The sequence below is a fragment of the Oreochromis aureus genome, linkage group 14 (genome assembly GCF_013358895.1).
Source record: "Oreochromis aureus strain Israel breed Guangdong linkage group 14, ZZ_aureus, whole genome shotgun sequence".
NCBI lineage: Eukaryota > Metazoa > Chordata > Actinopteri > Cichliformes > Cichlidae > Oreochromis > Oreochromis aureus.
The window spans coordinates 9,350,826-9,376,230 of record NC_052955.1 but is presented as its reverse complement, the minus strand read 5'-3'; the positions used below and the strand labels follow the sequence as shown (position 1 = coordinate 9,376,230).

Sequence of the window (25,405 nt, the reverse complement as noted above, 5' to 3'; positions counted from 1 at the left end):
GGATGTTGCTGTCATCCAGTGAATAGGGAAAGTTTGACTGAATTGGCTGAACTTTTAGTTATATGTGGACACCAACAGCCTCATACTTATTCAGTGTTAGTTTGACATAAGTTTGACATGAGTAGCTGGGGAAAAGGTGATGATTACAGTAAGGGCCCACACAGTTAACAGAAGCGATCATAAACATGTGTAAATATAAATTTTATATAAAAAAATATCCTTTAAACAAAAGAAATACAGAATATTAAGCTTTTTTAAAGCAACTAGAGATTCTCAGTTGTGTTCATTATTGTCATTTACTTTAAGTAGAATTTAATGATTAATTAAACAGATTTAACAATCTATGCATGATATAATTTAATTAAAAGTTCATTCCCTTCTTCAGCACTATTTAGGGAAAGGTCTAGTGTTTTTTTTGGTGATCAGAGCAATTCAGAAAGACTCCCGCTTTCATCGTTCTGACAGTATTCGAGGTCGGCTCCAGGTGCCACGAAACACCCCTCACTAACCTCTCCCCCGGCCATCATCAATCATGTGACACGCAGGATCAAATCAAGTGCCTCCCCTGCCATCCCTGGGCATCCCTTCATTTACATAACAATTCACATGGACCTCCCTGCTAGCAGATGTATGTCACAATCACAGCGATTGGGTTTATATGATTTCATTGTCTTATAAATGTTCTCGGCAGCAGCGCAAAAATACTATGTACTAGCCGGTAAATTACCTGCATTTTTGCAGTCACACATCAGATTTAAAAACAATTAGCCAAGTCATTTGTTTTGTGACATTGTGTGCCTTTTGTCCTTTAGGTGACTACCCAGCACCCCGAGCAGTTCTCACGGGTCACGACCAGGAGGTTGTGTGTGTATCAGTCTGTGCAGAGCTGGGCCTCGTCATCAGTGGAGCTAAAGGTCAGTGCGCTTCTTTGTTCTTCCATGTCACATTGACTGGACAAAAAAAGGTGACATCAGGTACACCAATAAGCTGGAACAACGGTGCTCGTGCATTAGATGACCAGTTGATTAGTGACCACCTCCAAACCAATGTTTATCCAGATAACAGATATGCAGTCGCTTCACAGAAATGGACTATTTTTATAGATTCTTTACATAAGCGCAGGTTGATCACATATGCGTTCTGGTTTGGTAGAGGGTCCGTGTCTGGTCCATACCATCACAGGGGACCTTTTGCGGGCTTTGGAGGGACCAGAACACTATCTGTGCCCACGGCTCATCTCGGTTTCCAGCGAGGGCCACTGTATCATCTACTATGAGAGGGGACGCTTCTGCAACTTCAGCATTAATGGAAAACTGCTGGCACAAATGGAAGTCAATGATTCCACCAGGGTATGCCGACTTTATAAAAAAAGTTCCATCCGTATACTCCAGGAAATATGCATTTTTGTTCATCTGCAGTTTAAAATGTTTGGAGATATTTAAATCTCAAGTACATAAGATTTTATTCAGTCATTTTTTATGCATACTGAGCACATTAACCTTTGATTAGATGATAGTAATGTTGTACAGTATGTTGCTTCATGTCATGTATTTTTAGTATGCTATATATTTCTCATTCTGGAGCAAGAAATGTGAGTAAATGTTGGGTTGGAAGTGTCACGTGTAACTGGCCTCTATCCTTCCTATAGGCAATTCTCCTGAGCAGCGATGGCCACAACCTGGTGACAGGTGGAGATAACGGCGTGGTGGAGGTGTGGCAGGCTTGTGACTTCAAACAGCTCTACATCTATCCAGGCTGTGATGCAGGCATCCGAGCCATGGACCTATCACATGATCAAAGGTCAGGGCAAGCAGTTGTATGCTGGTGATGGTATATTAGGCCCATGAGAGTGAGAGCTTAACGCGGTAAACCAAAGGTATATTTATAATCATTTAATGGGGCAGTTGTGGCACAGGAGGTAAAGCAGGTAGCTTATTGGAAGGTCGGTGGTTTAATTCTTTGCTCCAGCCGGTCCCTGTGTCAAAGTGTCTTTGAGAAGGATAAACTGTATATTTCCAACAGTTCATCCACATGTGTGAGTTTGTGTGTGGTTGTAAAAAGTGATGAATGAATGTGTTTATGAAGGGGTGAATAGGGGTGCAGTCTAAAAACAATTTGTCCGTCTTGAGGACTTTAAAAGTGCCATCTAAACAGCTGATTTGTTGTAGTTTCTTTCCTGTAATGAATCTACCCAACTGTTTATGTATAAAATGAGCTGCAAGACATGCCAAATGTTTGCACATTTTAGTGTGTAAGAAGTATAAAAAAGCAAGTTTGTGTTGTGACTGTGTTTGCCATTCTTGAGTTGATTAAAAATATTGTGGAGGCTTGTGTATATCTAAATGATCACATATCATGGGATATCATACTAGGTATAGATTCAGGAAACAAGCCTTGTGTTGCCTGTTGTTTATGTTAATATAGTTTAGTTTGGGAATAGTCACCATCCGCTTCCTTTAAATAGAAGTTACAGTTGCCATAGAGACAAAAATTACAGGGGTGCAAATGCACATATTTCGTACACTGGCCAGCACACATACATGCTGCAGAAATCTAAAGGCAGGTCAGCCCCTTGTTTGTCCTGAAAGTTATTTCTCCACAAGATTTGACAGGAGTCATATAATGGGTGTCTGGACTCACAGACGGCAGTGTCCGCTTTGGGGCTAAAAGCCTGACGTCATCATGTGACCCTGGCAGTCAAGAGAGGTTAGAGAGCCTGAACATTCAAGCTTCACTTCACAGCCACAGGCCAAATATCCCTCAGCATTTACAGGCCTATCCAAAAACAGAGACCTCGGGCCAAATGCAAAAAACTTGATTACAAGTGTGTGTACTCAACAAGGCATAAATGTGCAACATTTTCATCAGATTTATAAAGCTGTTTTTTATAAATCTCAATCATAGCAAAATTGAATGCATGTGCATGAGCCTGATTTCCATTCCAATCTTTGGCCATGAATGGATGTGGACACACCCTGAATTAATTTTTTGTGTTTAAAAACAAACAAACCACATGCGATTAGATATAGCAATGAAAAGAACAAAGAAGCATCAGAATTTCACAAAATGTTCAATTTAAACACTCACTAGAAAAGCTAAGAAAAGGAAAAGCGTTTTATTTTGTGATCTCAGCACTAATCAAACTACTGAATGAAACAGTCGGACGAGAAATCGGAAGCAAAAACAGAGATTTGTTTTCACATCAAAAGTAGATCTGCCACAATTATTTACAGCACTTACAATTGTGGATTATAATTTAGTAAAGGAATTTAATTTGAATTTCATTTCTAATACAGTTTGTAAACGTTACATTGAACATATAAACAGGAACAATATGTTCATGCCTCACTTTTCATTTCACAAAATCAGGCTCAATTTGCTTTAAAAACACACATGCACATATGCCCTTCAACTTTGTGAGCACATATGATTTTTGTTCGTACACACTTATATATCCAGACATTAGTTCTTAAAGCTGCACCATCAAAGGTGCTTAAATAACCCTTTAAGACAAGCAGTGGCTAGTTGGAGGATACTGAATTTTGTTTTTTTTAATTTTTCACATTAAACAAGTATTAAACCACCACTTAAATCACTTAAATATTTGAAGAACCCCTTGATTCAGCTGCAGTGTCTTTTCTCAATAAGTTGACATTAGGTAATCTAACTGAGCTGGGCTCCTTGACTCCCTTTACAGAAGGACATTCTGCTAAAGCTCTGTTCATTGTGCTGGAGCATTTTAGCCCTCGGGGTGTAGCAGTATAAGACGACCCTGTGAAATCAGCTGCTTTTCCTACATACCAGCCAGATGTGGACACCGGGGGCACAGGGCACTTACAGAAAGACAGTGGGACTCAGTGGTCCACTTGAGTTGTCAGAGGAACCCAGTAATTTACTGTCACAGCCCTCATGACCTCCTGCACCGGTTTCCTTCACTCACTGTTGGGATTTTAACAAATCATTCAGATGCATGGAAGTCAGCTTAAACAGTGAACATATTTAAATGGATGTTGGTTTCTCGCTCTCATTCACACACCTTTGGAATAGCATTAAGTTATAGAAAGAATATTTACATTTTCCAATAGTTTTCTAACATTGGAATATCATATATGGTATTTATTCCTTGTTTTGTTGCCTTTTAGGACTTTGATCACCGGCATGGCCTCTGGCAGCATTGTGGCATTTAACATAGATTTCAACCGCTGGCACTACGAGCATCAAAACAGGTACTGACGTGAGGTGGACACGTGCAGCAGGAGGCTAGTGTTGAGAATTAAGAGGGAAACCTATCAACCAGTGACCGAGTTGTGCTGCAGAGAATCCAAGATGCTGGGGGCATCAGCACAATGAAGGACTGTGTGTTCTTGCATATGTTCATCTGGCCTCTGAGGCGAACACATGTCTGCTGCTAAACAATCTGGAGCCAGTTTGTTGGTTTTCACCTGAGCACCAGCTGAAGTATTTACCCAAATGAGTCAAGCAGGTCTGCTGTTCTGGATAAGAGGAGACTGAAATCAACTCTAATTAACGAAATTACACAGTTAAGTTATTAAAACATACTTAATGTTCCTGTTTCAACTGTGAAAACGCGAAACAAAATGAGGAACATTTATACAACATTTGTATGGCAGATACTTGGAACATTTTTCTAAGAAAAAAAAAAAAAAGCTCAACCTGTAAAAAAAAAAGGACAGTCTAAAGTGTTTCTTCCTTATAAAGACTTACAAAGATCTAAATGCTGTTAGACTACCCACCATGTTCCATCAAGCCATGTATAAATGTTGCAAATATTTTCATTGCTCTTCAGATATTAGTTGGTTAGTTCCATGTATACGACCCTTTTTTGCTTATCGTTAACAGTGGTTAAGTGTATGTGTATGTGAAAAGACAATGTTTACTGTTAATTTGTTGTGTTTGAATGTCTATATGGAAATTCAGTGTGAGTCTTTTGTGAAAACCGTTTATGACCATGTCATAAATATGGATATTTCCATATTTATTTTAAATCGGAGACTATATTGTTTATTAATGGAAAATATTAAAAGATTGTATACCGATTCAAGTTTGTCATGTGGAACATACATTTATTTTTAGACATTGTTTCTTCCAAAAAACCTCATCGAAGGATTAAATTATCAGATTTGTTGGATTGTCTAATGATTGTCAACGTATTTATGGTAAAGCTGAAAGTGCCATTTTTAAAGACATTCTACAATTTCTGGCACTGCAAACATTTATACTGTTCTTTGTGTATATCACTTTTTTTTTTTTAAAGTTTTTCTTCTTTTGCAATAAATTTTCTCTCCTCCATAACTCCATGCTCTGAAAGCAATATTATGACATGTTTGACAAATAGGTCAATGAGAGGTATTCAGCTGTGTAACAAAATGATATATTAATGAAGAGGACAGTAGTATAAATATGAGTATGGTCTATTTTTGGTGATATGAAAGCTATTGAGTCTGGATTTAACTGAAGCAAGGAGAAGTTGATTTCCATGAGCTGTCAATTTAAATGAACAAAAATATGCAAACTGATGGAGTTAGCGTTTTTTTTTTATTATTTAAAAAACAGGTGCTACAAGACATAAACCTACCCAAAGCTGAATATTTTGCATGTTTTAAAATCCTGAAGGCTCTGGTTTTTCTTTCTTGTGAAAATCTTGCCATTATTGTGAATAAAAATGTCATATCATTAACAATATATCCGAATGAAGCAGTTCATTTTTATTTCAATCAGTACACAGTAAAATGATTCTGCAGATGTTCCAGGAGGACGTGTCTGGAGCTGAAGCAATTAGGGCAAAACTGGCAACTGTATGCTGAATTTCTTTTTTTTTAATGTTGCTTTTAATAAAATTAATTGCATACACTGCAATCAGCTCAAGAGTAATTCTTGAGATTTTACTCATGTATGCGATTCCACAATAAGGTGTTTATAACAGTAGTGCAGTAAATGTTATAAGTAGCTGGAGGTGGAATTTATGTGGTGTTTGGTCATATTGCCATCTGGTGTTTGAAAAAGTCACTGACTCACAAATTAAATCCATTTTATTCTCAGGTTTGGTTTCTGTGCAGAGTACATTGTTGGAAGTTTGCTTTTTAACCACGGCAATATTTTTTCCCTTTTTTTTTGTTTTTGTTCTCATTCAGATTGTTGTACAGCATCCTTACATTTATGGAATATGGGTAAACACAACACAACTGTTTTATTCTCCAGATTCAGCACATTCCGCAAAACTCACAATTTGCTTTTGTGCTTTTTGGGTTTGATCCCTTCAATCGAAAAACATAAAAGCCCTTTTTACAACAAAGTCAGTCTTGTGAAGTTACACTGCTGTTAAACTAAGTATATACAAATCTTAGCTGTGTATGACTACAGTCTGCCTTTACCAAAGTTCATTCATCTAGACAACACGTATAATGATAAAAGGAATGGTTTTATATCTGTCAGGCGTATGTTAAACAGTAGAAGACCAGAACAACTGATTTGGGATGCATATCAGCACACATGCATATTACAGTTTATGAAAAAGGAAAGAGGACAGTCATAATGAATATTTTGTCCCCTGTGAACCGATGCATGAAGTAATTGGACATAAAGCACAGAAAGTCTACTGACCTAAAATTGCTCAGTCATATTTGATGTGATCATTGAAAGAAACATTCAACAAATTTAATGATCTACTGAAGAGAAATATTAAAATTATGGATTTTACTGGAAGCACTGTTGTATTTACTATTATTTAACTTGGTTCTTATTTCAGTGTGTGAAAATCAACCATGTTGCACCAGTTACCCTCGTGTGATAGGGAAGTGTTTCACATTCCAATAATCCCAGCAGCACATTCTCAAATATGCAAGCATTACAAAGGACACACAGCATTTGATAGGTATACTGCCCAAGAGCGCAGTATACCTAATTGCACTTAAATCTATATGTGTCAAGGCAAGGCCTTAAAATATGCACCTATTACCAACTACAGCATTGACATTCATATGCACCACAAGTGAATTACAATCACTCTCACAGATGTGTAACAGAACCATTTCAGTAATCATCCTCGAGCACACAGGTAAGCTAAACCATCAGTTAAATGTCAGTGGCCCATCTTCTCTTTGAGAAACTACTATGTGGCAAGTCAAGAATTGTCCTCATTCTGTTAGGTCCAGGAAATACTTATGTGGCAGCATGTCTGAAGTCCTTTCAAATAATGTGTCAATGGTTTATGCACCACAACTTTAAGTGCTACAGCACATTTACTGTTTGCCTTACAGTACAGAAGGTTGGCCGATACTGTTAATATTAACAAGCTGAAATCAGATATGTACCGATCATGTACTGAATGTAATTTAATATTTAGAGGCTAAGGTGTTGGTTTCAAAAAGCCTTACTTCCTGTAGGATACAATATTAACCAGCAGAGGGCTCCAAAGTACTACAATGAACCAGTCCTTGCTGCTTGATAGGGCTTTTTGGAAGGGAAGGGGAAACAACATGCATCTTGTGATTTTCTGTAATTTATATAATTAATATAATTACCACGGAAGCCAACACAAAAAAGCTTTTTTAAAAAATAAAAATAATCAGCATTCAATGTTAGTGGATGTCTATTCGTCTTCCTTTGTTGGAAAAATTCTTCAGTGAGTTGTTTAGGCTCAAAAATGCAGATTTGCAAAGTTTACATTTAGGGGAAATAGAAAAATACTGAAACCTGACTACTGATGTTTGTTTTCATAGCTCTGGAGCCCAAGAGCCAGCTAAAGTCTGTGCAGAGGGGAACCCAACCTCTGGAAGTTAGCCAATTAGGACAGAGTGAGCTCATTGGGAGGACGGCCTTGAAGAGACATTAGCAAATACAGCCTGTTACAAATAGAGGTTTTACTGGGTGAACTGAGAGGCTGCATTATTAGAATATTTTGAATTTTAAATGATACAAAGATGTGCCATTTGAACTTGGGCATAAAAATATAAACCTGTAATAAGCAATAAGCCTCTTAAGACATCATTGTAAGCTTATAAGGGGTGTTTGATCCAGACTAGACTTATCTCTTAAATGCATTCAAGAATTGAAAAAAAGGTAACATGACTTTGGAGGGGGGGGGGATAAAACAGGTAAGGGTAATTATTCAGTCTATGAAAGCTCAAGTCAACAGACTACACCCATCAAACCCTCTGCCTCTTTTTCCACAGAGGAGTGGATGGCGCTGTCACTCCAGGAAGGCTTTTAGAATGGAGAAGTGGGTGAACGGACAGTGTCAGCCGAACTTGGAGAATAGTCTTCGGACTCTGAGGTGACCTCAGCAGGGGAAAGGCCACGGTTTGCGCCGTGGGAGGGGCTGGCACGGATACCATGAGGGAGGTGGGCCTTTACATCCTGGTGGCGTCTTCGTCGGAAAATTTGCTTCTCTTTATCAAGTGGCGTGGTCTGAGAGAGGGTGACACAGCAGCAATTGTTAGCGTATCTAGAGAGCCAGATCAATGAGGATTGGCATCCACTCACTGAGGCATGAGGTACATTTTAGATGAGCCAGTGTCATCATGCACTTGTATGTGAAAAGCTGCATTTGCCTTGCAAGTTTTCTCTATGTGAAAAAAAATATGACTTCATCTTCTCTAAGGCAAGAAGAGGCAATAAAATCCACCACTTTTTTATGTTGTTGCCAACACTTCTAGAAAGGAAAAAAATGTTTTCATCTTGGAAAATAAAAATGAAGTAGCACAGTTTATAACAAACTCTCAAACAACCTTTTTAAATGCAAAATGAGTAGATGGCAAGGAAAACTGTGCAGCTACCTCCCACAGCTCAAATGAGATGATGTAAGGTGATAAAGTGAAGGATATGATGAGGCATGAAAAGGGATCCACTGATGGGCAATATGTCAAACCCTAGGGAGATGGGAAATGGAGACTGCCAGCACTTTGCCATGAAAGCACTCACTTTATTTAAGCACTATGCTTTGTCATACCTTATCCAGTACAAAGGATGCTGGTAGCGGTCCAAAGACCCTGACTTCTTGATGGTTAAGTCCTGGTCCAGCTGAGCAGAGAGAGATGAGCGCAACTCAGAGGATCACTATGAACTCAAAGCATCACTTACCGGATTAGGAACACATCTCTACACTCCTGTTATTATTGATAAGATACTCGCAGATAGATGTCATGTCACTGTCAACTGACAAGTGGTTTCAAAATAAGTAAACAAATAAAAGACTATATACAGGAAATGTAGAGCAATGCAGATCCTCCTTAATAACAGTGCTCACTTTGAAAATAAGTTATTTATCTTTCAAATCCAGCTTGTATTTGTAACTATTTCAAATTAAAATATTATCTCCTAAAACCTCATAATGGTCAACTATGTTATTTCTAAGCTTTTCTAACATAAGTGCTGACAGTCCAGCTAAAAGTGGGATGAGAGGGCAGAGCAAACAAAGGAAAATCTAGCAGTAAGATGCAGATGGATGAAGTGATGACTGACAGAAAAAAGCAGGGAGTTTGCAGATTTAAAAACATCAAAGAACAATTGTTTACCTGTTTTACAAAAGCAGCAATTTTAGTTCCAACTTAAAATGACATCCAAGGCATAAAAATAAAAAGCTTCTGCATGTGTGTTGTATGAGGCACATTATGGCTCAAAGCTGAAAAGTCCTTCATTGCCAAAGCATGCTAATAAGCAGAAAGCCCAAATGTAATCTACCATTGCACACCGACATGCAGTGTCAGTGTGGAGAGTGCAGAGCAGTGCTTACTGTGATCACGGACACTCCAGCTGTAGTGCTGTTGACCTTGACTCTGGTGTTAAAGTGCTTCCTGATCTTCCCAGCCACTGGCAGCTGGTGTTCTTTCTTTGACACACCATCATCCTGATAAATATAAAGAGCCATACTTCAGCAACTCTACTTTTCTCAACGTCACTGGTATCGATGCAGATGCGGGCGAAAGGACTGACTTCACACTTACATTGACCCACGGGTGATCAAGGACTTGTACAGCTGTATATCTCTTATCCACTGCTACCTGCAGCATCCCAGTGATCAGAGCCTAAACAGAGATTTGTTAGCCACAAGAATTCATAATAACATACTGAGGGTGTCTGGGGTGTTTCATATGGCTCGTGATCACAGCAGGACCACTTTCAGACACAAACCTTGGCTGAGTCTGACACATTGTCCCAGTGTGGTGCAGGAAATTCAAGCTGGCCCCTCAAAATCTGTTCAAAAAGCGCCTCCTGATCTTCACCACTCCTGTATACAGTTAAATTATAAAGCTAAGTTGGTCTATAGGCACTATTAGTCTACCTGCGACACCTTAAAAATGTATGGAAATAAAGTGTAACGCTTAAAGTAAACCTCCAAATACAGGAGCACATACCCATGGAAGGGAGGGAATCCACACAGCAGTATGTAAGTGATGACACCTGCTGCCCAAATGTCAACCTTTAGTCCATATCTATAATATGAATATGAACACAACACATAAAGGACACTTGACACAGAAAAACAACACTCTTGCATCTTGATGCATGCTCAATCATCCAGGTAAGTAAATCTCCAAAAGTTGATTCTGTTCATCTGGACGTAGCATTTTCAGTGTGAGAAACGTTTCGTCACTCATCCAAGTGACTTCTTCAGTCTCAGCTGACTGCAGGATTCCCCAATCTTATAAACAGTACATTTGCATAATGACTGAAACTAGCACCACTGAAGGAACAATGGGCTGTGAGGTCAGTTCCTTCATCAAAATTATGCAAATTCTCATGACCATTGATCAACAACCACTAATCAAAGACCACTGATCAATAACCATGAGTACCATTCACAGAGAGTTGGGGAATGGCTGCAATCACAGCATTGTAAGATGGCGAAAGATGTACCCTTAGGCCCCCTCCTCGATTCAGAAATGGTCTTTCCCTTTTCACGTAAATGGGTTCCTTGACTCCGCGCTCAAACCAGCGTTCCTCCCTGTCCAGGATGTGTACATCCTCATCATTGAAATCGAGGAGGGGGCCTAAGGGTACATCTTTCGCCATCTTACAGTGCTGTGATTGCAGCCATTCCCCAACACTCTGTGAATGTTACTCATTGAACGCTACGTCCAGATGAACAGAATCAACTTTTGGAGAACACTCTAGCATTTTTTTATGGTCTTGATAATGGTGCTGCAGATGACTGGAATGGATAATGTAATTACTGACTCACCCCATTTCAGCAACAATCTCTGGTGCTACATAGGTGGGTGTGCCACACACAGTATAAAGGGGCCCGTTGACAACAGTAGCCAAGCCAAAGTCTCCTAACTTCAGAGATTTACTCCCATCATTGTGCTCGTATACCTGGACAAGATACAGAAAAGGGACAGTGGGAAATACTGGATGAAAAGGTCACCAATAGTCAATCTGATGAGTAAAAATTTGATTTCATTATTGAACCAAATTTTTTTTTATTAGTGCAGTGATTTCAGAGAAAATGAATTACAAAAAAATCCAGTGACTGCAAACACGGATGGTCTGCACAGAAAACTGACTTTTGGTTGGATCATGAAAGGAATCTTATGCAGCAAGCAGTAATACTAAAAAAGTGAATGTGTAGTTTTAAGACCAACAATTATTTTTGGTCTAGAGAAGAAATTTGAGTATATTTGATCATCGTTAAATTACCAAAGAACTGTGTAATTTAATTTACTTATTTATCTATGCACCATTTATTATTGGTCGTTTTAAATCCAAGCTGTTATGTATATACATTTACAGATTGTGAGGAAAAAACAATGACATGGAAACGGGGCTAATAGGGAAATTGGATATTTTACAATGCAAAGTGATTCCCCACCCATACAGACGCTCTGTGCAGAGTCGTACTTACCAACAGATTTTCTGGTTTTATGTCCCTGTGGACAATATTGAGACTGTGCAGGTACTTGATAGCACTTGCCAGGTTGAACAGCATAGAACTGGCATCGCGCTCAGTGTATTTGTTAGAAGATGTAATGGCATCAAAGAGATCACCCCCCTGGAGAAAGAGTGTTTGAAATGTGAAAGAGGCCCAGTTGCTAAATTTATAACAGTCTGACGCAGATAAATGGTTGATAAAATGTTCCTTTTAACTGAAGTTAATCAATTCAACTATAAACCAGTCTATAACAGCAAAAAGAATGCATTACATATGAAATGTTTTTGATAACTTATTTGAATTATATCTTGTGACATCGAAGGTTTCGATTTCTTCGTAAAATTTTTTTTTTTTTTTTTTTTTTAAATCAGTACCTTAACTAACTCCATTACAAGATAGAGCTCGTTTTGGGTGTCCATTTCCTCAATCAAAAGAACTATGTTGGGATGTTTCACACGCCGAAGGATTGATACTTCACTCTGTATCATGTGCTCCTGGGTGACAAAAAAAACAATCTGTACACTGTAGCCAGAATACTTTATACACAATATGTGGGATTTGTTTTGTAATTTTAGAGAAAAAAAAAAGAGAAAACAGTTTTTAAAAGAGAACTCTGTAAACTAGGATAATTTGATGCTGTGATTTAAACAAAAAACAACAACAACAAAAAACCCCCAAAACAACTAGAACCAAATATTTTTGATTCCAGCGACATAGCAACCCCTGCTCACCAATGAGTTAAAAAAAATGACTCAGCAGCAGCTGAACTTCAACTTTACGAACATTAGGAATTTGATGGTGTAAAAGCTGAATTGAGCAGGTGCAGAGCAGGCTCACCTTTCCCCTGCACTTATCTTTGCTGATGATCTTGAGCGCATACTCCCTTCCAGTGGATCTCTCCACACACTCTCGGACCACAGCAAAGTTTCCGTCCCCTAAAGTCCTCCCCACTTTGTACCTCTCTGCTATGGAGGCAGGGACTGAAGAGTACTCATCCATTGGCTCAGCTGTGAAAAAAATAAAATAAAATACACTCTATAATAGGTAAAGCATTATATAGTAGTTTAAATGTTGTTTGCAAACTGTTTCTTGTTTGTTTGTTTAAAGTTAGTTTATGTCTCGTCCCATTTCTGACCTTCGCTGCTCGGCCCATCTCCTTCATCCATTGAGCTGCATACTTTGGTAGATGCCAAGGAGAGTGAAGAACCACTGTGTTGAGATCCCTGAAAAAGAAGAGACAGCTATGGAGTGAGAATAAAAAGATAAACAGACGTACTTGTCTTACACAAATTTCAGAGGGGAGGAAAGCTTGTAAAAATGTGATTACAGCCAGATTACACAGAGCTTGTTTGTTCCACTCTGCTAGCCTTGAGCATGTAGATAGCAATGAACCAAGCATGGTGAAACCTTACACAAACCTTTTTACCAGCGCAAAGACTACCAAGTGATTCTGGACAGACAGAAAATGACATGCAAAAACTTCACGACAGTAACAATACCTACCTGAACCAGAATTATGAATAAGGGACACCGGTATCACTGATACCTGGATTTTAAATGAGAAATGAGAGACTGTGCACTCTCCTCATCCATGATCAGATATGTCATAATCAACGCAAAATGCTGCTGCTTCAGTACAGATTATGTTTCATTCACAAGTTGCTGAAAAGTTGCTAGTTAGCCAGCAGCATTAATTACGTGAGCTTTTAATTTACTAGCGTGTTTGTTTAATCTCTTAATTGCTTCATTGTGACAAGGGTTCCCTGAGTTCATGTCAGAGTTTTCTCCACAGGATTTAAGCTCACTTAAGCATTTTGGATTTTTTCCCCATTTCCCAGATAAATCTTTATAATGATACAAATGCAGGCTTTAATGGGGTATGAAATTTATTTCCATTAACATAACTGCAACACAAAGTAATTAAGTTGTTAGGTTAATAGGTAGTAAGACTCACACATTTTCTTTGAACTACAAGGATGGTGATAAACTTCTACAAATCATTTCCATCAGTAAAGCTCAACGCTTTTGTTCTGTTCCATGTCAGTGCAATACCTGTTGAAGCACTTAAAGTTCTGCCTAATTAAATGAAAAACTTCTTAAATTCTTCAACCTTGGCACAACACAAATCATTACTTCATTATTTCATTTTTGTTATTTTACCTGTCGTCTTCTGAGGCTAGCTGGACTGGTTGGAGAGGGGCTTGGAGACTTTCCAGAACGAGGTGTGGACAGCTGACTGCCTGCAGTGCCATTAGCTTTTAGGATAAGATAAAGATTAAATACTGTAGCATAAACCAAGTTCACAAGATGTGAAAGGACAGATCACATGCACACTCTTACCTGAACCGGCAGATGAGGGAGACTTGCTCCTGCGGGGCATTCCACCACTTCTTGGGGAAGAGCGACCATGTACTGAGGGCAGCCGCCCATATGATGCAGACTTTGTTACCCTGCATTCTGCAAAGAAATAAAAACAAGAAAAATAAAAGGTTTATTTGTTTATTTATAAGGAACCCCATTATCTTCCACAACAGTGGTTACTAGTCTTCCTGGGGCCCAAACCATCAAATACAATCAAATGAAATATTACACAATAAAGTGGATGCAAAATATCTGCAATATCTGCAAGGTGTGGACTGTTGCAGCATCATTATGCCAGAGTAATAAATGATCAGCTTTATGTGTGGCATACTGACCTTTTGTCTTTCTTTCGGCTTCTCTGGCATTATTAAATGGTAAATGGACTGGTTCTTATATTGTGCTTTTCTTCTCTACCTGAGTACGCAAAGTGCTTTACACAATGTGTTGCGTTCACCTATTCACACCCATTCACACAAGCACTTTTTCTATGCTTAAGTGCTTTCTATCTACCACTGACACTCTGATGGATGCATCAGTGAGCATCTTGGGGTTACAATCTGAACTACAGCCATCCCTTATTATTACAACTGTTCTCTTTTTTTTCCTCTTTTCTTGGGCCTATCAGTATAAACCAAGTGACGACATCAACTGCCTACCAACAAGCACGCACTGTAACTAATGTAGATCTCATTTATATCATTATCATACAATTTGAAACAAAGAAAAATTTTATGACCAAATGAACAGATTCTTGGTCTGTGGCTGGATGAGTACAAGACACCATACACCACTTTGATTCGGGTGCATGAGGGGTGGAGGACGGGTGCTAATTTATCTGAAGAGCTGGTAAACCTTTTTGTGCTGAGGATAGGACGATACTCTCAAACCAGCTGCAAGTCTCTGGAAGATACTTTCTGTAAGCAGTGGTACAGAAAGGCATCCACAGCATGTGCCAAATCTTTATGCAGGACAAAGATTCACTACATCGGTCCAGTAAGCACAGGTTTTGGAGCAGTGTACAGCATACTACCATCCAGAAAATATATTTATTTCCTTTTTTTCCCAAAAAAGCGTTGCCTATTTTAGCAAGGCAATTCTTTGTGGTTTGTAGAGAAGAGTCCATGTTGCAGACTGTCCTGCTTGAAGTCTAGATATGTTACATGTTAAAATATTTTATGCATAATTAAATGAAAAATATCAGGCGGGAGACTTCAAACTGTGAAGCAGCTGAAGTTTTTATCTTGAACAGGAAAAATGTGAAATCCTCCTTCAGAGCTAGAGAAAGAGGTGATGCAATAGAGTGGTGGGCATGCTCATGATGCACATTTATTTAATTTCTTTCTTTCATTAAAAGCACATTTCACAAAAATATAGATTTTTTTTCTCATTTGAAAATCATGTAATCATCATCATCATCGTCATCATCAACTGTCAATATTATATTTAGTATTACTATTAAATATAGGGTTCACGTGTTTTTCAAATGACTGCACAGCAACATAAGGTGAACAACATAAAACACGGGAAATTGGTAGAAGCCTCATAACTACACTTACCACTTTCATCCAAGTTGAAGTCGTCTTGATAGCGGAACTTTTCGGGGCCACAAGCAATGAATATATCATCTTCCCCAAAAAAGTCCTGAAGGGAGGTGACCTGAGAAAAATGATGTCTGTCAGCTGTAGTCCAATAAGTCTGAAATGTGTTCACTCTCAAGTGATACTATACATAATCTGGAAATAAGATGTGTTAACATCTTTAAATATTGTATACATACTATAACAGACAAAGCATTTTTTTTCCAGCAGAGACATGTAAACCAAGTAAAAATGTGTATATTGCTATTTCTTCTGCTTGGTTTTTCAATCTGAGGCAAATGAGATTCAGTGTGTCAGTGTAAGATATCATAGCAACATGACACATCCATGCTAAGTGTAGGATCTAGTACTAAACATATTGAACAAAAATGTCATTAAAATTCAGGTTGCGAGTGATTGGCACTGCAGTCTCACAGCAAAAGGTATGTAGGTCTGAACCCTGGCAACATTCCTTCTGTCTGCAGTTTGCATGTATTTGTGCAAAGGATTAGCAGTTTGTTCGTATACAGCAAATGGTGTATAATGGCTTTTAAACTTGAATAGGATTTATAACATGTGGCTAATCATGTTAAATAGAGTATATAAAATATGTGCTAGTAAAGAAAGATCTACTGTACTTTATTGATTATGATGCTGGATTTAAGGATGCCAAGTTTGAATAAATGCTTATTGTGACCTAAGCACAAAGGAAAAAATTAATGGTACAGCATGTGTAGCACATGAGTGATAGAATTTACCTCTTTCTACTCTTGTAACAGCCCAGCAGCACTTTAATGTCTTCAGGGTAACCATTAAGAAAAGAAAAGCTCCTTTTAAACCTGCTAGATTTTATTCAGTGGAGACCACAACAATGGTGTCTGTCTGTCATTAAATTGTCATCATCTCTGGTGGGAGATTAAGTTAATTGCCCTCTGTTATTGCAGATTATATTTTGTAAAATCATGTTAGAAACTCTTCAACAGTAGCTATTTATTCAGAGATCCAGTCGCAACAACACACAGTGGTCAGGCTGTTTCTGAAAAAGAAGCATTTCCACAATGTACTTTACTTAGTTTAAGCAAACTTTGGATAAAATAACATAGTAACCAAGTACCCATCACTGTAATAACAACAGAGAGTGAATTATAATCATTTCTGCTTTTCTATAAACAACAACTGTATGGCTAGGTGGATGCTGGTGTTTGCATTTATACAAAAGTCTATCTCAAAGGTTATATAGCAGTCTCATGAATAAATAAAGATAGACACAGATGACTCTTCGGCTAATAAGAGTGTGCAAGAGAAAGTAGAGCTTCAGTTTTAATTTCCTCTCCATAAGGTTCAGCCTTTAATCCTTCTTGTTTAACTGACCTGTAGTATTATAGATATCAGTTAAAATACAAAGGCATGCTTAGTGCAACTTCACATATATTGTTAAGAACCGCATGTTTGCCACTGTGATCACCTCTAGGATTTCTCCTGCTAACCCCTCTCCAATGTCCCTATTGGACTGGGGTTAGCTGGATGACCCACGCCTACGCATGGTGTGCTCATCGATGAAAGCTCCCTCCTTCCTGCAGCCTGTTACTGACTGACAGGCTCATTGGGTTTGTTTATTCTGGTTTAAAAATACACCCATCCATAAATGCTTTACACTACTAACTTTCTACACTCATATACACAAACACACATTCTGCTACGTTGTTTGTGATTTTGTGCATAAATTCCTCTTTGTTGTTGTCTCCCATTCCTTGTCAACCTATAAACTGAACTGTGACCTTGATGACCAAGGAAATGGCTCTCTTATGTACACGGGAAAACGGACAGTAACAAACGACACAAAAAACAAGACACCGACTTGCTACATTAAATCTAATTTTATAGTAAATTACAACTTCCAATAACCTAATTGAGATTGGAAAGCAATTATGTTGCATTCCTTTTTTTTTCTTTTTTTTTTTGCAAAATCCAGCACACCCTTTTTCTTTTCTTTAAAAAACTCAAACCCACACATGACAGACTGTAACAAATTCAAGCCAAGATTATGGGGAAAACACACTTTAGTCAACAAAATATGCATAACCAATTTGGATATTTGGACCCATTTTGATTTCAAGTAGTCCAGTGAGGAACAAGTTCAACATATGCAGATTGAGTTTTTCAATGCTAAAAATATGTGCCAAATGTTGGTATCCATTAATCAAGAACTATAAGCTTAGCAGGAGTCTAAAAAGATTTTAGAGGTGAGATAGACAGCTTGCTTTACTCTATCAGCACCACTACTGAATTACCTTATCACATCATGTTATCACCTTTTTTCTGATGGATCAATATTCTGGTCTCCACTGCACTGATCTTAGATCACAATAAAAAACAGAACACAGTCAGGCTGGCTATACCAATAACCTGCTGAGAACCTCTAAAACATTCAAAGGTCATTCAGTCAAAAATTGTTAAAATGAATATCAAACACATGGGGGTGAGGAGAGGGGTTGCTAAATAAGAACTGTTTCTCTGCATCACTGATGTCCCCTACCCCCAATTCTACACCCTCCTCCTCCTAAAAGGAAATCCCACAGGGAGGAGCTGCACAGCAGTTACCAAGGAGACCAGACAAAAATCACAGCTTAGTTTAAGACAATGAGAAGGTTACTTTGACACCCACTGTCAGATCCTATCTGGAGCTCTTAATGGTGCAAACTGCAGATAACACAAAAGCAGCATAGACTCATTTAGAGAGAATGACTAAGCATATTGTTAGGATGTTGTTAAGAATTCAAATCTCCACCTTGTTAATCCCAATCTCTCTCTGTGAATTGTCTTGGAATCAAAAACAATGAAAAGGTTAAAGGTAAAATAATAATGATAATAACAACAACAACAATAATAATTTTATTATTATTATTATTATTATTATTATTATTATTATTATAACCATAACAATAAATATAATAATAACCATAACAATAACAACTATTATTACTATTACTGTGAGATAGTGGAGTCTGAATGTTTAAAAATATGATACCTACCAAGGGCTAAAAACCTTTTACAGATCCAATTAATGATATATGCACTCTCAATATCGTGTTCACCTTAAATATACAAAAGATTGATAACTTTATAAAAGAACATGAGACAAATGTTGATCAATGATTTCTTAAAATGCGCCTAAAAGTTACCTCTTATTTCAGAGTTCTGTAGTTCCACCAAAGTACTTTGAATTTAGAATTCTCGAGTTGTGATGAAGCTAAATAACAGAGGCAACTGTGAATGTGATGCTTCATATTGATTACTTTTTCCCTTCAGGCTCTGTGACACAGCAGCTCCATTAAACCTACCATTCGCATAGAAAGCACACGCATACTTTTCACAATTCAGGAGCATCCTGGGGAAGTATTGATTTCCAGGGTTTTATCTATGATTTCCACAAGTGCTGTTCCTGACATTCAATCCAGAAATAAATAACAATGGATATATGCATGCTATAGAAGCCTATTGATTTGAGCCATAGGAAAGACCACATAAAGGAACACAATTGTGTAACACAACAAAGCATGCACAGGTGGAGCTTCCCAGGACACTAAAGCTTCCTCTGAAGTGTGAGAGTGAAAGCAGGAGCCAGTCACTTAGCATGCCAGAAAGAAACATGACTCATCTTTACCTCCAGTTGGCAAATGGTTCTTGTTCTATTTTGCATGAGCTTCCTTTATATGCAGTCGGTTGTACAAATACCCAAATCAGTTCTGCTGCAGAAACAGCAGCGACTTAACAGGGGCTGTTCCAAAAACAGTGAGAGAAGCTAAGTTTCTACACTTAGCTCTTAGAAGTGTTTCAAAACCAAAAAACACCCCCAAAAACATTTATAATAACCAGCCAAGATAATAAGCACGCCCTGCAAATATTTTTGGTATAATGAGAGTATGTGGAAAAGTCTATTTAATAACAGACAGATGATCACTATTATCACCTAAACTTTTTAAATATTCAAGAATAGTTTCACTGCAACATCACACACAAGTTACTGTAAAGATTTTCTTAACACAGCTCAGGATGTTCACATGCTGTAAAGTTTCTTTTGAATTCCACAAACAGAAAATTCCACCAAGCGCAACGGGTAGGTTGAAGGGACAATGCAATGACGAAGCTCATCCAGCATGTAATCCATCACAATTCACAATTTATTACCAGTAAATATGATAAATATGTCCTTGAGCACAGTTTGGATGAAGATCCATTAGGTGATCGCTGTGTGCAGGTTTCACTAAAATCTGACCAATACTTGAGGAGGAGTAGTGAATTTTAACTGTGGATGGACAGCTGCCTCGCTATGGCATGAGGTCATCAGTCCTTTGGCTGGATGAGCTAAAAATCTTATCTACCAAATGAAGTGGCACGCTTTGTACAGCCAGACTACAGAAAGTGGGAGGAAAGTGAGACACTCTTCCATCTTGTTCATCTTTTTGCACATCGAATTTGAGAAGGCTGCAAAGCAACTAAAACCATTTAGTCATTTTATTTATTGAATCAATAAACAAAGTGACATTTTTCTAAGACAGTGAGATGGGAGTTACAGCCGGGATCCACAGAGCAGACGTGACATTTGTGGTATGAGTAGAAACCAAAGAGATTAATTGTGGGTAAATCCAGACCAGACCAGAAAATGGCAGAGTCAAAGTCAACTTAAAGGAATGAATTAGAAAAACATTATGTGAGCTTCAGCTCTCTTGTACACAGAGCACCATAATTTCCAACCACATCCACGGTGTATCTGATTGGCAAAGCATGAATGGACCATTTAATCACATCCTCTCATACATAACTTTAGAAAGGAGGCGTAAGCCTCTGCTTTCAAGCACTGATGTGAAGCTAGACTATCCTCGGATGGCTGTTGACATCTATTTGAACAAGAAGTGTTGACTTTAGCATGAAGAGAACTTAGCACTGTGCATAACACAGTTACAGTGCAGAGCCACATCCATTTCAGTAGGGATGGGAACATCATGATCGAGTCCCCTCAGACCTACTCAGTCTTGGAAATGCTCTTTGCTCCATCTGACAAATAATATCAGGGGTCATAACAGGCCATGTCTCTATAGATAAGACCACAACAGTGGGACTTATCTGTGGAGCATGCATCTCTCCATCACTTTTCTCTGTGCATTACAGTATGTTGGAGTGCCTTTACTGTGGCTAAGTCCTTAATGATTTCAGCCATTAACTTGGCTGTGTGTATTTAGACACACATTGCATGGCAGTCCACCATTACAGAGTGACTCAGCAGTATGTGGGATCACAGGCGTCAACAAGCACAGCCACCCGCCAAGCTGATCCACAAATAGAACCATGAATCATGAGTCAAAAACAACTAAGTATAAAACAACAAATCACAGGAATGCAACTGCTAATTCACCGGCAGACTCGAAAAAGAAATGCATAACAATCAATTACGGCTGTTTAAGTTTAATCTGTACTTAATTCTTACTGGAAAACAATGTATATAAAAATAAATTGTCACATTTTTCTTTTATTTTCTTTTTTTTAAACTGTCAGCAAAAGCCTGTCTAAGAACCCACCCCAGAAAGCAGGTCATTTACCAAAAGGTTAAACACCCGTGAAAACAGGTCTCTTAATGCCATTGGGCGTTTATTTGGCCATCTGGTGGCACAACAGGGCAAAAAGTCACAAAACCAGAGAAATGATGGCACTGCCAAGCACACAAGCAGCTTATTATTGGACAGACAGTTAACAAAATCCAAAAGCAGATACAAAAGGCAGTTAGAGACGGTGAGAGGACCATAAAAAATACATCTGAACTTCCTACTTTTTCCATAGAGTGGGATTCTACTTTTAATATATTGCAGTATCATTGTGCTTTTTGCTAAACAAACCTCTATTCCTAAAACAACAGAGGATTTTCTGAAGGCAGATTTGTTTGTTAGTGTGAAAAATCCTCCAACTGTTCCTTCTACATACCATTACACAAAGGATGCTTTCCTGGGATTACACCTTAGCCATGTGCTCCATCTTGCCGCCATGTGTAATAATAAGGCCGACAGACTGAGCACTGCATCTGTGAGCCTTTTCACAATACACCTACAGTCCTGACATCAGTACTGCACCGCTCTGCCGCAGAGGCTGTTCCTTAGCAACCAGCTCAGGAAACCATTTCACCATAGACACCATCACAGCGGGGGGGGGGTCAGAGGGATACTAATACAGAGTGACCTAACTATTTCTATGAAATGTTTAGACAGTTCTTAGTGTAGGTGGCACTTACATGCTGTCCAGCCATGTCAGCCTACATAAAAAAAAATAGTCACTTATGACTCCCATAATTTTCAAACAAAGGTTAATATAATTAGTCTACATATACAGTGTAGTTATCAATGTATAAATAATAACAGTCCAGAGTATTTAGAGCATATAGTCGAAGCAAGAATACAAGAAGCTTTATAATTAAGTGTCAAGTCGCTGATCAAATTGCATGTTTTGTACAAACTCACTTAGTAAGTATACATTTAATAATGTGTTACTGTTAGTAGGAATATGAGATGGAGTCCTAGAAACCTATTTCTCATAATACATTTTACACATATTCCCAGATGACTCTGAACCTGCTGGGCTCTCTTGTTGGGTAAGGAAGCAATTCTCAGGGACAAGACTGAAGAACAGACCACACAGCCTCTGATGTCAGATGCATAACTCCAAATCTTTTAAGCCTCCTGCAAATGTCTACCAAGTGTGGTTCACTGTAATGTTCTAAAATCAAACTTATGATGTAACACAGCACCACAAATGGGAATTCAGCATGGCAGCACCAGAATACCTGTCTCCAAAACCACTTACAAGGGCTGAGGAGGCATGATCCCATTTTACTCTGCCTTCTTTTCCACAGAAGCATCCTTCCATCCTTCCCACTTGTGACCAATTACATGTTTAAGTGGTGGAGAGGCTTAAGATAAAGCAATTGCACTCTTGTAGGTACCGGGCTCTTACTGTATGGTTGTTCTTCCTGCTTTGCCTTTGTCCGTGATTTTCAAATAAAAACATTTGGTGTTAGGAGCTTTAGTTTGAAATAGGGTGAAGGTAAATAACATCTCTTCTTTTCAACTTTTCAAATTTACTGTATCAAAAGCACAGCTTGTTACACGAATGTGCACATAGCTTCACTGATGGCAAGCACAAACACACTTGTGTAAATACAAACAGAAGATCATCAGACACTGTAACTTGTCCTGAATGGCACAGTTGTGAGACGTATACTTAAGGCTTCCTCTGAGTAAGGACAGCACTGAAAGTCACATAAACACCTTTAGCTGTAGTGACAAACGTGCTTACTGTGGGAAAATAAAATCCCATTATATTTGCAACTTTTTGGTGATGCCTGAGATTCCCAAAGTCACTACCTAATGTAAATGTTTTCCTATTTGAACCCCACTTGGAAATATGCTGTTGCTAGTACTAGAAGTCTTTGAAATTAACAAACCAATAACTCTGCAGAAACAACAAAAAGAACAACAATTTAACACCTACCGCCTTCCCGTCAACGGTATAAAGCCTTTTGACGACTCCAGAGTCTAACTTGATGGCATCTGTGATGTCGGTCATGACTTGTTCAAACGAGTGTGCAGTCTTCTTGTTGAGCAAGATCCGTACAGCCTTGCGAGGTTTTACTCCACTGCGGACAATCGTCACCAGTTTGGGCCTGATGAAGTCCTTGCTCTCCCTGGTTTCTGGAGATCCAGCCTTGGCACTACCAAGGGAAGAAGGGTCACGGACAGACACAGCAGTCTTAGCACCAACTGACCAGTTAGGATTTACATTCTTTGTGTAGTCCACCTTCTTGTATGGCTCTATAGATGCACAAACATAGCTCTCTCCTGGAGGAAAAAAAAAACAAGACAGATTTTCTCAGCCCATTAGCAATGCTAACACAAACAGAGGATATTAAAAAAAAGTATAGGTTGTGTCAGAGCAGAAGAATTTAAGAGTTTTTGTTTTTATCTCCCATTTTAGTGTCATTTCCATCACATTTTACTGTACTAAATAACTGTTTTACTTAATATAAGCCCAATCTAAGGCAGGCTTAAAACTGTTTAGAAACAATGCTCACCTTCCTCCAGCTGGTCCATGCTGGTGATCCTTGTTGACCCATCAATCGTGTATATGGTCCGTACTCCCTGGGGTAAGTTGACATTATCTGACAGACATCTTGTAAGGTCAGCCAAGAGTGCTTCGAGAGACCTAAATCTCTCCTGAGAAATGGCATACACAATCCCCTTGAAGTATCGGTCTCCATTGCGGTAGAAACGGATCTTCTTGGCCTTCTTTTCTGAGCTTAGTGCTTGCAGTGTCCTGGTTCTGTACAGGCTGCAGTGAGCGCTATGAGTGGGACTGGGGAGCCCATTCCCTCTCGAGCCCCTTCGGGTGTATCGTTGAGCCTTGTCCCGCTCATCAAAGTGTTCCAGCTCCATGTCTGTGCTGTGCTATTACACTGAATAATATGAGGAAAAACATGCTTGCAATCTTAATAAGCATTTTAACTTATAACATATTACACCAATTAGGTTTCCTTTAAGTCTAGTGGCTTATACATCCTGCTACAGCACTGGCACAAGCCTTGATGCTGCAACTGCTGCTCATACACACATTATGAAGTAACATGTCACACCCATTTCATGTTCTCTGGAGTATCTCAATTTAAATATATACAATTCACATGCATTTACTGTGGATAATATATGAACAGTAACCGTCTCTTGTGGGATTCTGGCTAAAAGCTTATTGAAAGGTAAACCTTAAAAATACAAAAGGAAGGAAACGGTAGTCAGCAGGATCTTCTAGTTTCTGTGCAATCTTACCTCTGAGGTGAAGACGGATGTAATCAAACGCTTCCAGGCGAAACGTGTCTCAGATCTTTTATTTATTGGATACCTTGTATGAACCATGCGTCCCTTTGTTGCCCTGTGATGGTGCTCTGCCTCCCTGCCGTGTGTCTACTCTGCTGTGTACTCACACTGGAGGCAGGGCTGTAGCCGGTGTCCTCCACCCTCCCTTACTCCTCTTCCATTGCAGTGATTTACCGGACCGCTCTGCTGTCAGCTATCCTCGTGCACGCTACTGCCGGGGCGCGTTCTCGCACGTATTAATAAAATGCGCGTTCGTGTTGACCTGCTTTAGCACTATTAGGGATGCTTAGAATCAAAAACTACTAATTCTCGTTAAGTTTTAGCCGTTAGTTTTTTTCTGATTGCGAACTAAGTTTTATTTTAACTTCCAGGTGTAGTACGCCTGCAGGTTTATTTCACCAAAGCAACAATAAAATGTTGACTTTCCCAACTTTAGCGACCTTATATCTTACAGACATTTTAAAACTAAACGGATAAAGAAATAACTTACTATGAGTGTTTCTTTAAGTAATTAACCAACCATTTGCACTGAATTAAAAAAAAACTCAAATTAAACCGTAAGTTTAGCTTCTAGCGAGTGTTTTAGCTCGTTTAAACGGTTACTATCGTTGGAAAATAAGTAATAAAATTCACGCATGCGCTAACAACGTAGACAGCACAGGTAT

The 25,405-nt window shown here is 38.7% G+C and overlaps 2 protein-coding genes across 8 annotated transcripts in view; one reads left to right on the top strand and one right to left on the bottom strand.

Annotated features, from left to right (window-relative positions):
• Window positions 1-5,875, top strand: part of nbeab (neurobeachin b) — a 205,722-nt gene extending 199,847 nt beyond the window's left edge. For 2 of the 5 annotated variants that reach the window (XM_039622706.1, XM_039622705.1), the window contains exons 55-58: window positions 813-914; window positions 1,153-1,349; window positions 1,649-1,800; window positions 4,143-5,875. In XM_039622706.1, coding sequence (XP_039478640.1) covers window positions 813-914; window positions 1,153-1,349; window positions 1,649-1,800; window positions 4,143-4,233 — 542 coding nt within the window. In that variant the 3' untranslated portion in view covers window positions 4,234-5,875. The remainder of the gene's footprint in view (window positions 1-812; window positions 915-1,152; window positions 1,350-1,648; window positions 1,801-4,142) is intronic. The other 3 variants (XM_039622704.1, XM_039622708.1, XM_039622709.1) reach the window with 3 other exon arrangements.
• A 157-nt stretch (window positions 5,876-6,032) lies between these two features.
• Window positions 6,033-25,396, bottom strand: dclk1b (doublecortin-like kinase 1b). 3 transcript variants are annotated; one of them, XM_031727732.2, is made up of 17 exons: window positions 24,693-25,396; window positions 23,945-24,325; window positions 23,365-23,711; window positions 15,808-15,907; window positions 14,231-14,347; window positions 14,051-14,145; window positions 13,026-13,113; window positions 12,728-12,897; window positions 12,265-12,384; window positions 11,864-12,010; window positions 11,201-11,334; window positions 10,374-10,451; window positions 10,150-10,246; window positions 9,963-10,043; window positions 9,752-9,865; window positions 8,969-9,039; window positions 8,231-8,427 (listed from the first exon to the last, which is right to left on the bottom strand). In XM_031727732.2, the coding sequence occupies exons 2-17, from the start codon at window positions 24,303-24,305 to the stop codon at window positions 8,370-8,372; spliced, it is 2,178 nt and encodes a 725-aa protein (XP_031583592.1). In that variant the 5' UTR covers window positions 24,306-24,325; window positions 24,693-25,396; the 3' UTR covers window positions 8,231-8,369. The 3 variants fall into 3 exon arrangements, with proteins under 3 accessions (XP_031583590.1, XP_031583593.1, XP_031583592.1); XM_031727730.2 differs by lacking the exon at window positions 8,969-9,039 and having other exon boundaries at window positions 6,033-8,427; XM_031727733.2 differs by lacking the exons at window positions 8,969-9,039; window positions 23,365-23,711; window positions 23,945-24,325; window positions 24,693-25,396 and adding an exon at window positions 21,805-21,822 and having other exon boundaries at window positions 6,033-8,427.
• Between the last annotated feature and the right edge of the window lie 9 nt (window positions 25,397-25,405).

Coding starts and splice junctions, on each gene's coding strand:
- dclk1b (XM_031727730.2), bottom strand. CDS start 24,305: ATGGAGCTGGAACACTTTGATGAGCGGGACAAGGCTCAACGATACACC. Junction 23,712..23,944: donor CATGGACCAGCTGGAGGAAG/GTGAGCATTGTT, acceptor TTTTTCCTCCAG/GAGAGAGCTATGTTTGTGCA. Junction 10,044..10,149: donor ATGTGTCAGACTCAGCCAAG/GTTTGTGTCTGA, acceptor ATCTCTGTTTAG/GCTCTGATCACTGGGATGCT.